General features: G+C 43.8%; 1 protein-coding gene across 1 annotated transcript in view; it reads left to right on the plus strand.

Annotated features, from left to right (window-relative positions):
- Positions 1 to 13,602, plus strand: part of lmo3 (LIM domain only 3) — a 46,022-nt gene that overhangs the window by 27,472 nt on the left and 4,948 nt on the right. Inside the window, exon 3 of the mRNA XM_041964107.1 lies at positions 9,273 to 9,398. Within this exon, the coding sequence (XP_041820041.1) occupies positions 9,273 to 9,398 (126 nt within the window). The remainder of the gene's footprint in view (positions 1 to 9,272; positions 9,399 to 13,602) is intronic.

The raw sequence follows: 13,602 nt of genomic DNA on the forward strand, positions 1-13,602 counted from the left end.
CATAGATGTTAAAAGCTCTGAAAGCACCCTATAATTGTTATGTCGTGTTTAGGAAAGCTTGGCTGCCATTAACCTCCCAACACCACAATTCACTTCACACATCTAGCAATTACCTTGCCAATAATGCCCGAGCTCGCAAATGCATGTGTTCTGAAGTTCCTGTAATTAAATTGGGCTTTTCACATGTAATCTTAAAATGCTAAGAGGTCAAACTGGGCGCCGGTAATCGCGAGTGATTGAGTCTGAAGGAGGGTCACACGTACTGGAGGGTCTGTTTCCATGCAGCGCTTAATTGTCCTGATGAGAGGGGTCACTTTTCCTTAAGGGGAGGTCAAAAGTGGGGTGCCTTTGTTTTGTTTCCCGAAAGCACAGAAGGAATGTCATTTGATGGGAAAAATGAGAGGCCTTCAATGACAATATCATTTAGCCTGGATTTGAAGTATAGCCTGCATGATTTAGGGACAAAGCTATTAACCGAAGCTCTGAGTGGTCTTGTCATTTCCAATAACTACATAAAGCAGCTTATCATGAACGAACAGCTAAACCCAAGAAGGTGATGAAGGTGGCGAACAAATCCCAAAAACTGTGCAGATGAATTTCGTGAACATGGCTTTTTCTGAAACCTCACATTGCAAAAATCGAACTAGTATCAATTATCATCATTAGCAATTTAAATGTGTCTTAAAACAATAACCAGGTGCACGCATGAACGCTGAAACAGCTTTTGGTTGCGGTTATGATGGATGCAACAGGAATGTAATGCAGTCGGGGCGTCCCTGAAATCCAGTGTCCAGTGACCCATATTGTGTCCTGTTGTCCTATAACTAAACTCGGCTATTGTTGCAACAGCTGAGCCGGGCTGACCTGATAATCAAAAAATTCAAACACCAGCGAGGTAATGGTAGAAAGCAGTTTTGGGTTTCCTAACTCTGTAAGATGTACCTGCTGTACAGTAAGGTTAGTATGTCACTTGATTCTTTTTAGACTAATTTATATAGCACCAAATCACAACCAATATTGTCTCAGGACGCTTTCCATATAGAGCAGGTACAGACCAGACTCTTTATCTACAGAGACCCAACAGTTCCCTGGTGAGCAAGCACTTGAGCACTGTCGTAGCAAGGAAAAACTACCTTTTAACAGGCCGAAACCTCAAGCAGAACCCAGCTGTGGGTGGGTGGCCGTCTGCCTCAACCAGTAGGGTTAGAGAGGGAGAGGGAGAGGGAGGAGTCGGGGGTGGACAGAGATGCGACCACACTAACATTGACAGCTCTAGTAACAGACTTGTAGCTATATGAAAAGCCAATTCTTTCCGACTTTTATCCCACAATAGATACATGATATTCCATACACTAATAACGCTGATTTCTCCTGGGAGGGCCAGATTCCTGGATGTGCCAGTCTGGCCCCCTGGGGCCCATCCATAACCCCGGGTCTGATACTGCGCTCGTTGTTGTGTACTCTCTCTCAGTATTTTTCAGAAGCATGCTTCAGTCTTTCTTGATTCCAGTGCAACAACCTGCATAATCATTTCCTGTTTGAAAATACAGACACTTGGTTAATATTAGAAAACAGTCAAATTTTGTGCACTGGCAGCTTTTTGCTTTTCTCTCACTTTCCTTCAATACCAAGGTCACCATTTTGCCTCCATTCGGGACACAAACCCGGTATTTTGATTTTAACTAAAACGCTTCAGTTCAGTCGCCTGGACACATTATTGTTTTGACCGTCCCCTCCGGTTGAGATTAGCTAAATTAGCTGTGAAGAGCAATGACTCGTGGGACTGTGCATGTTTGGTGCAGATAATTGCAGGGCTAGTGTGCCACAGCCTGGCACCCAGTTTGGGATTGCAGGTGGGTTGGCGTGGGGAACTGCCTATCGAACTGCACATCTGGCTCCTGCGGGGCTCGAAATCTTTCATTACACCCTCTTCAAAATGTACCTAAACCCAGCACTGCCAAAAAACTATGCTGAGAGCTTTTTCCTGGCGACTTTTTTTGGAGTGTGCGTTTTTTTTAAAGAGTCGTTTCTCATCTAAGGACGGAAATTGTGTGATGTTAGGTGTGAGTAGATTTGGGAGAAGGGGTTGAAGGTGAAAGATAATCTCTTAATGAGTTGGGGCAGGTTTTGCTTTTGGAGAAATGTCATTTGTAAAGATGTGTTGAGGCACTCACTTCAGATGGAGCTAATGTTTGTTGATAGTAAGGCAGGACATGTCTCCCCCTGTAATCTATCTCTTCTCACAGTTTCAGAGATGCGTGATGTTGAACGGCGAGTGTTTTCCAACCTTTTCAAAGGAGTTTCTATAGGAGCTAATTAGGTAGCACTCCGCGGCTGCTCTTCAAACTGACAGTCCAGGGGAATGTTCCTCTGTATGGTCGGCAGTCTCTCAGAAAGCAGGCCATAATTCATCATTAGGATATCAGAGTCCAGGTGCAGATGAGAACTGATAGAGCCGGCAGCCAGGCAAGTCGGGGCACTCAAGGAGGAAAATCTTATCCCAGGGACAATTCCCAGGTCATGCCCGTGGTAATTGAAATAATTTTGCCCCTAGAGTTGTTTAATCACTGACAATCACACATGCGGGGGGACAAAATTGAGGAATGCATGAGTCTGATTGCATCTGCCACCCTTAACCGTCTCCCCTCCCCCGCCTGACACAGTTCACATCAGCACCTCGGATTCCTGCAGCCCCACCTTTCTGCTTCTGTTCTCCTGCATGTGTCAAGATTTTCTCGAGATGAAGCATTTGACGGGCAAAGCATATCGGTTATTTCCTGCCGCTCTTGTCCCTTTCATGGCAGACTCCTTGGCTGCACGGCCCAACTTTAGCTTTTCCTCGATGTGATTAAATTCCATGTGGGACACCAGCGTGGCTCCATTCAGGGGGGATCATCAAATGGACAAAGCACAGTCCCATTAAAAAGCCTATGTTGAGATGCAACAAATCATTTGTCTGTTATTAACCCTGAGCCTGTAATTATGCAGATTGCCATAGATTTTCTCTGGGTGCCTGGAAGTGAGATCCAGAGGTTGTTCTCAGCGTGGCAGGCGGACGAGGGAACGGCCGTGCATTACTGAACTTGCCACATTCATCATGTTGACTGATGGCACAGGGAGTCGGTCCCCGGGTCCCGGTGGTTAATGTAGTGGGTAATTAACTGTCATTTGCCTAGTAATAGGCCGATGATCAATGGTTTGTGAGGAAACAAATTCTAATCCGGCAGCTGATGAATGCATGCCGAGGCCGGAGCAATTGAAGTGGTGGGAGGGATGGAAGGGATGTGGGCTGGGGGAGGGAAGAGGAGAGCGAGGCTGCCGCTGGAATTTCAAACGGCGACTGGAGGCACTGGTGCTGTCGGCGCCGCCCTCCGCTGCTCTCCAAAATGGATTAACCCCAAAAAAGCTTCATTTGTTGCCCTTGATGGTGCTGGAATACTCAGTCAGGTGAATGATAGAAAAGCTGATTCTCCTGACCAAAGTTTATACAGTAGGCAGCATTCAGCGATTTGTTTTGAAAGGTCGGTTCACCCAAATTACCATAAAACATGTTTCCTCTGCAGTGGTAGCTATCCATGGCTTCTTTTTTTCTGCTCAGGCATTGAGATATCTGTCTGTAAGATTTCTGCCTCTCCCTCAGCACAGTTGAGGTGAACAGATGATGGTTTGTAGTGTGCACAGCTTTGAAAATCACATTTAAACCATTCAGCAGCAGCATTTCTCTCCAGAGACAGTGTCCCTGTCACTCTCCACTCTCTCTCCACTCTCCACATGAGACACTGAACTGTTTCGATTGGGATTATTTCTTTGGTTAAAAAAAAAAGAGGTTCCCCTGAAAACTGAAGTTGGGTCAAAATTAAAGGTGCAACCGATTTTCTGTCTGAAGCGCTGAGGGGAATGTGTTGTGTTTTTGAGCTGTTTGAAGGTGTTTCCTCCAAACGGATCCAAACCAGAGCTGTACGGAAGTAAAACATTGTGTGTCAGCCAGAATAAAAGTTCATTTTATGAGATAAATGAACTTACCATGACTTCTAAATGCTGATGTGTGAATAACCCCCCTGACACACTGAGTTATAAGTTGGGTGTATCACCTCAACATGTCATTTTGTGTAATTCAACAGTATGTGGCAGCTACAACCAAAGCTTTACAGCAGGACTTCACGTGCACCAATGTTTCTGTTTGAATAAGAAAACAAGATTAAAGCCTTAAAATCATCGTCATCGGCAAACATTTAGTCCTGGCTAATCGTGGCCTGGATGTCTCCTATCAGCTGTGGAAGGGAAGATATCTGTTTTTCTTTCAGATGATCGGAAAGTTTCGAAACGGTGCAGCAGCTTCTTTCTGTCCGACGTGAATCAGTGCCGACTGAAGCAGTTTGTTGTCTGAAATATGACATATTCTAACATAATATTGCACAGATATTCAAATAACTCCACCATCAGATGTGTTTGTATTTATACGACATCTGTGGCTCCATGTATATACATGTTCCACGTTAATGCATCTATTTCCTCCACCCCGGTAATAGGGGGTCATTGTGTCTTGGATTTAGCTCCACAAAGCTGAGGAAAAAGCACTGGCATGACACCACTCCTGCGTTCTCCAAAGGGGCGGGGGCCTGCATGCTCAGATTGGGTTTTGGGGTCCACTGGGCTAAAGCCTTGTGGAATAATTTAATTGGTGTCTGTTTTTCTCTCATCAAATAGGTACCACTGAGCCGTACCAGGCTGTAATGCACAGTGAATGCCTTTTGACTGAAACAAGGTATCGGGCACTGACTGCCTCTATTCTCTTTCAAATTCAGATTTGAGCAAAGCATGAATTTTAATTTCATCTTGTATCTTCCACCTCTTTAAATATACATGCCGCCTTGTCAGCCATGGATATGAAGTGTATGTCAAGCCTGCTATTCTACATATGTTATTCTGTTTTCTTTTTTTTTTGTCAGCAGACCCACAGTAAGCAGCTTTCTAGATCTGGCAGACAGCTGTGCCGTTGTCAGCCTGAGAGAGATGCATTAGAAACCTATATATTTATTACCAATTAGAATACAGTGCTGAAAGCATTGAGTCCCCGGCCCTGGGTCCTGCACACGAGGCCTCTAAACCATCATCCTCTGATTGTGTTAGAGCCTCTGCCGTTGAATTCATTACAACCAAACCACGCTTAATTTGCCTCCTCCCCTGAGAGCCATTAGCATCTGTGGCATCAAACTGGCGGAGCGGTGAAAGACCAGTGGCAGGTACGCTCCATCCATCTTCCCTCCCCACAGGGTGAGCCGGGGCTTCCTGTACGCTGCCGGTCTGAGCAGCGTTTGCCACACAAGAGCCCGGCGAGCCTTGCCGGACAGACGCTGATGCTGCCACAGGCGCAGTTTGGGTAAATCTCTGAAGACGTTATCAGCTACTTCACTTCTTCTTCAGAGACACTAAAAAGATTTTTTGAAGAAAAAAATAGGGAATGCTGCACTGGGTCAAGAACAATAGAGTTGGTAAAAATTGAAGTAAAAATCTGGTTCTCTTCAAATAAAAGAGCCAGTAGTTGAGTAAAAATGAAAAAACAGTGTCCAAGTTACTAACAGTGGAAGTCTGTGGTATTGGTTTGAGAGCCCAAAAGGAATCTGTGGCACTCTGATAATGAATATGAAAATCCTGTAAATCATGGATAACATATTTCGACTCAGTCTTCATCCAAAAAGATTGTTTGATTTGAGGAGGCAGTGTATGCATTGTTCCCAATAGTCAGCACAGGTTGGGGGGGGTGGTGTTCAATCATTTAAAGCAGTGGTTAAAGCAGTGCAGGGAGGTGCGGCATGAATTATGCAGCAAACAAGTGGATGAGAAGCAGCTAGGAGTTTGGATGTTCTGTTTGGGAATCCTGGGGGTCTTTGGAATTTTTTAATTCAATTTTATCTTATTGAGTTTTTTTTTTTCTTTTACTTTTCTTTTTTTTTTAACATGGATTCCATTTCCTTAGTAAGAAAAATCAATGTATGCATTAGCTGAAAAATATTCTGAAAAATAAAATTCCCCTTTTTTTTGAAAGTGAGAACATTCAGATCAAAAACTCAACACAGCATCACTGTTACAGACAACCTGCTGCTGATGTTTGTTAAGTAATAATAATAGCAGCACCTACAACCCCGTTCCAAAATAGCTGGGATGTTGTGTGAAACACAGATATGTACATAAGAGAATGTGTTCATTTGATAATTCTCTTTGACACATTCTCAATTGAAAACAACATTTTTAATGTTTTGTCTCATCAGCTTTATAGATTTTTGTAAATATCTGCTTAATCTGAATTTGATGCAGCAACACGTTTCAAACAAGTTGAGACAGGAGCAACAACAGACTGGGAAAGATGTGGAACGCTCCAAAAACACCTGTTTGGATCATTCCATAGGTAAACAGGTTGATTGGTAACAGGTGATAGTATCATGATTGGGTATGAAAGGAGCATCCTGGAAAGGATGGAGAGAGGTTCACCACTTGATTAATACGTGAACTCTTCAGAAAACTTCAGAAAACTGTTGTCAGTAAACACAGTTTGCAAATGATGATGATTTTGTTTTTATCAACGTTTGACGCAGTGTCCCAACTTTTTTAGAATCACCGCTTACCAAACTGCACATAAAATACCTGAGCCGGTGTCGCTGTCGCCTTTTTAATGATGTATATCTGAAACCTCCTGGTTTGTGAAACAGTGGAAACGCAGGAAACAGCCTTGTATCAAAGATTCACAAGTTCTGAAAACTTCAGGTTCTGAGAAGAACCGGGTTCCTGCAGAGGTGAAGGACTATTTGAAACACACTGCTTCTCCTCCTGTAGAGAAGCTGATGTTAATATATTGTCATTTGAAAACACCTTTGTGTTGTTTTATTCTAACTCATGAATTAAGCCATGCTAAGACACACAAAGAGTTGTGACCTTGATATATGGCCATTGTTCTAACAGACATATTTATTACTGTTACCGTAAATTATATTTTTCATTTATTTTCTTATTTTTGTTGTTTGTGGCATATTTATATTAGCAGGGAAGCCACACTGACCTTTATCTCACCAGTCCAGAATACATATCTTGGACCAGATCTATCCATGCACAGCACTGTGACATTTTTTTCGACTTGATGTTTAAGCCGTAGAGCATGATTGAATATACAGTCTATTGTATACACCAGTTTGATGCATGACACATCATCTGGAAGATGTTCAGATGCTTTTTTCTTGCTTTCTTTAATGTGTGAGCTTGCACAGTGTGGAGTCAGGTTCTGTTGGTGGTATTATTTTGGCTTTTCGCTTTCACTTCACCGTAATCGACCTCCGTGGAAAGTAGTGGGCTTATTTATTGATTCCCAGATGGGAGACGCACACAAACACTGGATATTCACAGATACAAGGACTCTCGCCCAGAATTTCTCAGAGCAAAGTAGTGTGACAGTCCTTTTCAACGGCGCAGGCCACCTTAAATTTGCGAGAGATGAGAGAAGAGCATGGATAGACGTGGCAAACTGTGAAACAGAACACCGTTTTGATTCAAGCTGACAGGCAGAAAGCTTAAAACATTGCTTTTTGACACAAATACCTTCCATCATTTATAATCCAGAGCCTTGAGTGCATGCTATCTGAAAATGATTCAGATTACTGGAAGACGAGGACATCCCCCCTGCACCCTGAGAGGTGGCTACACTGTGCCTCTTTGTCATAGGATGCCATACAAAGTGCTGCTGTTACGCTCAAACACTCGTGCTCATTATCTCACACTAAATATATCATTTCTTTTTCCCCCTTTTTTTACGTTTTTTTTTTTAGATGAATTACTTGGTTTTGTAAGAGGAGAAATCATCATTTCATCTATTTCATGTGAAGGCCTTCCGGCAATGCACATTTATGCAGAAAAGAGAAATGACAAGAGATACCACAAATGTAGCTAAATTTAGATTGCTCAAAGGAAAAGGCATAATTCTTTTAATTAAGTCAGCACTAATCCATCCAATTGGCCTGCTTTGTTTTCACCCACCTATCATGTTGCTGGAGATATCCTTCATTGTGTCAAGGTGTGTTGACAGTGGCTCTTAATTCTGTAGGTATTCATGAGGGCACAATCTATCTGTTTCCTTTGCCTCTGGGAAACATACTTTCTGAAGGTTAATAAACAACCCTGCATATCCCAAGCCCTGAGATCATTTATCAGATTGCGATCTCTTACAGACTCTGAGAGTGGCATGCCGTTTTATCATTTTAACAACGACGGCTAAAAGTGCCTCAAGAAGTCTGCCTAATAGGTTATTTTGTTATATGATTTTGTTATCAGATATTTTTTCCTTTGGTAGTCTGGTCTAGGTCGCTGTGTAGTAGCGGCCCTGAATCCCTAATGAATACTCACATTAATGTCCCTGGAGCAGGCAAAGAAATAATAGGGTCCTCCCTGGGCAGTAGTGCTACCCATGTCCCATCTATTTCTATGGCACAAGCTGTGGCCCTGCTATTTTTTACTGTGCTACTGTAGCCCAGCTCTGTCCAACCTATTTTTTCTGACTGATTCAGAGACCCTATCAGTCTGAGCAGCTCATGTTAGTGTGTTTGCCACAATCTCTCTGACAGCTGTCACTCTCATTCTCAGAGTCACCAAGCAGAGGCTGTCGCACTTGTAATTCTGTTTGCTGTATTTCTGGTTATAATGGGATGCATTATTGTCAAATTCTTCAAGAGTTCAAATGTCCTGCACAAATTTGGTACTTAGTGACATAATGAAATAGCTCTGTTCCATCCAGCGGGTCATGGTGGTTAACGTCTGTGTACAATGAGAAAGGCAGCGCTGCAAAAGTAACCCGTGATCATTTTTATTGGTTTTATTTAAAACTAATGGATAACAAATGACAAATCCCCTGGCACGAGCATGTATGACAGCAGTGAATTTCTTATTAAATGACATATCCCACACACGTGCAGTCATCCGTCAGTGGGAAAACAATTACACCTGTGCACCAAGCAGAGGATCCGGAACACCTAAAAAACAAATGTGCATGCATAAGTAAAATAAATATTATGATTTGCAAAATAAAAAGCAAGAAATAAGTAATGTTTTGCTGCCATCCCATGTTGCCACTTTGAGAGTTGCCACTTGTAAATTAAGAATTCCTGCTAGTCATACAGTTTCCTGTGTGCTAAGCTAAGATAGACACCTCCAGAGTTACTTTGTGAACTGAGGCTTGGAGAATGACTTACATCATATATCTTCTTTTTGTGTGTGTGTGTGTGTGTGTTCAGGTTGTTCGGTGTAACAGGGAACTGCGCAGCTTGCAGCAAACTAATCCCAGCCTTCGAGATGGTCATGAGGGCCAAGGAGAACGTCTACCACCTGGACTGCTTCGCATGCCAGCTCTGCAATCAGAGGTGAGTGATTGGACCACACTTCTGCTCCTCTCCCATACCTGCATCCAGGCAGATGGCCGGCCAGGGAAGCAAGTTTGCAGTGTAGTGAATCCCAAGTGCTGCTGATAGTTGAAGAAAGATCCCACATTGGAGATTTATCACTCCAACCAGTGACTAAGCAGACAGATCTGGGGCCGTAGGGACACCTGCTGGACCCAGCACAGTGCTTCCAATCCTGTGCTACCATTGTACAGTGTCAGCCTCGAGCTACAGGTGCAGTTAAATGGCCACACATATGCTTCAGATCAGTCTTCATTACTGGGCCTCCACCTGTATCCTGTGGACAGGATGTGGTCTGAGATTTCAGGATGCCGCTTCTTACCACACACCTGAGGAGAGGGAGCAACTTGGAAGCACTGAACTCGATATAAAAAAGGCTTCTGTAATAAACTGCATCACCCCCACTGACTATGGTATCCCTACTATGAGTTTATTATGCACACTGGTACAATTTCATGTAATCTAATACAAGAGCCCTGCAATAGTATTGCCCCAATTAGTGGTGGTGGATTGGATTGTAATGGTTTAAGTGTTCCTCTGTTTTGTCCACCCTCATTTACATACATGAGGAGAGTATGAGAAACAAGTTTCACAATAACACAAAAACTTCAGCTTTTCTTCTTTTTTAAAAAAATGAACTAATACATATGACACGTCGCTCAGCCACGTCTAAAGGCACCAGTGTCCAATCCATTCTGAAGGGCCGCACTCGAAAGCTGCTCACACATACATAATACCACACAGGCACACCCAAAACCTTTTCATGACATATGTTGCACGTTCCCGTGCATTCACGTTATGTTGCAGGAACGTTCTCCGAACATGCTGGAGAACCTCAAAGGATCCATGCGCCCCGACAGACAGTTGTCATGTTAATACCAACATGCTAACGACTTTCTAGTAACATTCTTGGAGCTAATGGACGAGCCAGAATGTTATCAAAGGTTTTCTCAAGGTTACGAGGAACACTATCAAACAGAAAACCTCATGGGAATGTCAGAAAGGTTATGGGCTGGGTGGGTTCCTGCATTTCTCTCATCTCTTTTCCCAAACTCGGCTTAGACACAAGCACCTCACGCACCTCCATGCAACCGCACACACACACACACACACACACAAACCAGACACATTGTGCATGCTAAAGGCAAAGGACCTGGTTACACACAATTAGCACTTGGTTATTGTCTTGCCACTTCAGCTGGCTGCACCAGACAGCCTCTCCTAATGGAAGAAGTCAGCTAATCTTCATCAGCCAGGCCCAGGCAGGCCAACTCTGCTCTCCCACATTAAAACCCATTTAAGCGAGAGCAAATCTTTCTTTTTATATTAGGCCAGTTGATGAACTGTTGAATAAAACTGACGTCAGTGCGTTTCACATGGTCTGCCGTGGCCTTGCAGCCAACATTCAGATGCCCATCACAATTTCAGCGGGGCCTGGCCAAGATTTATGGTGTGGCACCGGCTTTAATTGAAGCTGTTCCTCACCTCTGACTTTTTGTTTTCCAGTTTGTTTCTTTACGTTGGTGAGGCTGTTGGTGGAGAGACACCAGTGCAGGAATATCACTCTGTCTGCCGTGACTTCACATCCTAGAAGAACAGCATTGCCAAACAAGTAACTGAAATAACTGACGAATCAAATTCTAATGCACAAATTACATTATTATTCAATGATTTTATTATTATTTATTAAGGAGGCTGTTAATCAGTTTTGGAGCTTTATGCCACAGTGAGATTTAATCTCTCAGGTCTTAAATGTAACATTTGTGACAGAGTTAATTGATGTCTGTCTTTTATAGATTTGGGATTCAGAGCAGGTTTAATGTATTCTCAGTGACAACGTTGCTAAATAAGTCTCGTCTAAGTGGGTTTCTCAACATTTATATCCAGATTAATAGAATGACCTTTAACAAATTTTCTCAGCCTCAGCCGGAGATCTATCAGGAGATCTCACTTAAGATTCCCTGAATAGTTTCTCAGCGTCTTGTTGCAGCCGGCCTGGAAATGGGCGCCTGTTCTTTGTCTGGCATACCGATCTGCTGCCTTGTTCATCTACACCAGCTCTGTCCCCTCTCGTTTCCCAACCTCAAACAAACATGAAAGCCCCCATTGACCCCCCTCCCCCCCACGGGCCCTTCAATAAAGCAATCTAATCCATCTCACAAATGGCCCGGAGATTTCTCTGTGGAACATTGTCAAATGTGAAATCTGATAAAAAGAGCAGGCGATCGCGAGGTCGCCAGGGTCACGCAGCGTAATTATCCGTCCCTCCTGCAGGTCAGCCGCGGCCCATGTTGGCGTTTGAAGGTTGAATTGCTACAATCAAGTATGAACATACAGCCACCCCCATCACAAACACATGTAGTCGCTCATGCATCAATCCATGCCATCAGTTGCTTTGTGGGTATATATACCCTACTGTATCCCACAGATCAAGGACGGGGAACTCAAAGCCAGTCATTATTCTGATTTCATCAGGGACTCACTGCAGGACTCTAATGGTCATTGCCATGCTCAGCTATTAAGGACCCTGTTTAAGTTATAGGCCAGTTAGTGCAGGACAGAGGCAGAAAAACAGGCCAGTTAGCTGAGAGTGGACATGTCACTGCGATCGTAACCTGTGACCGCTTACTTGTCATTTGTCATCATCACCATCAAATTGGCAGCAATCTCTCGCTCGCCATGAAAGAAGAATTGAGAGCTGAACCCGCTTCAGGAATAATATAAATGGGAAAGCCTCGCCAGTTATCTTACTTGTGTATCTGCCAGAGAGCAAAAGCCCCCTCTTTCCCCCTCTTTCTTCACTCTGTGCATGACTTTGAAACGGTATCAAGCTGAGAGGAGTGAATAGCTCCTGTCCCTGGTCTATCAGTGAAAATATAGGATCCTACATTGGTTCTGATTGCTCATGTCTGCACCCAATGCGGCCTTACTCTGTTAGACTGGACATAAATCTACCATCGTGACCTTCCCACCAGCCAGACCTGTTATTTTCCCTACCTGAGCTGGGGGAAAGGAAGCACCACTGTGGTCTTAGTGCCAACGGGATGTGGGGCTGGTTCTGAGGAGCGAGGGGGTGCTGGTGGAGGGTAGGGGTGTTGAGAATAAGAACGGAGATATGAGACTCCATCCAGCAAGCAGTTAGCCACAGATCAGCCCTGGGGGACAGCTAATCGATGGGGCTGTCGTCCAGCCTCATCATCTAGCCAGTGCTGGCCCAATTTCCCCCTGATGAGCTGGAGGCCACAGTCTAGGGAGGCTGGAGGAAGGTTAGAGTAGAGGGGAGCCCGATGGGTGACAGTGCAGAGGAAGGTCAGTGCTGATAAGGGCGGATGCTCCAAACTGGAGCTTTGGAAGGAGAGACTGACACCACTTGGGTTCAGCACAGCTTAGCTCAGCCACTGGTGCCTTGTATGTCATGAGTTAGGCTTGTTAGACAGGGGCCTAATAGCCAATAAGGGACACAGTTGTCACTTTGTGTATGATTGGTGTTGAGAACTCAGAGCCTGTGCAGCCAGCGTACTTGAGAATACAATTTCACTTCCTAATCCTGGACTATTGGAGGAGCAAAAAAAAATCACAATTTAAAGCAAAATGACAAATTTTATACGAATAAATGTCAGTTTTCCTCCACGGCTGGCAATGACGGAATAGTCTTCCAACCAATAGCAAGTTCATACATTTTCAACATTCTAAGGGTCCTAGATCTGGGCTATCAGAGGCCATTTCCCTCAAAGTCAGCAATTTAAGACTGAACTCGTCATGATCGGCTAGTAATCTGCCCGTCACTAGTTTGGTTTGAGCTGAGTCCCATTTCACAGGATGTCCGTTTCAAAGGATGCAAAAGCCTTTGGAATGACAAAGGCTTGTCAAATCATTGCTTTACATATTTTGGTGAGAAATGTGGATATGAAATGTGAGGCAGCATTTAAAACGAGGTACAGCTTAATGCCTGGTGACACCAGAAAGTGGCACGACAAACTAGAATCATGCATCGTCATGCAAAAAGTGGTGATACACTGTTAACTGAAACAAGTTGACTTTATTCAGAAAACTGGAGACAAGCGAATGCTTTAAAGAGTTTGAGTGGCCTGACTTATACTGGAGAAACTCATTTGTTTGAGTGAATTGATTTGAATGCTAATAGTTGGAGGCAACAATTGAGGTT

The sequence above is a fragment of the Chelmon rostratus genome, chromosome 22 (genome assembly GCF_017976325.1).
Source record: "Chelmon rostratus isolate fCheRos1 chromosome 22, fCheRos1.pri, whole genome shotgun sequence".
Lineage (NCBI taxonomy): Eukaryota > Metazoa > Chordata > Actinopteri > Chaetodontiformes > Chaetodontidae > Chelmon > Chelmon rostratus.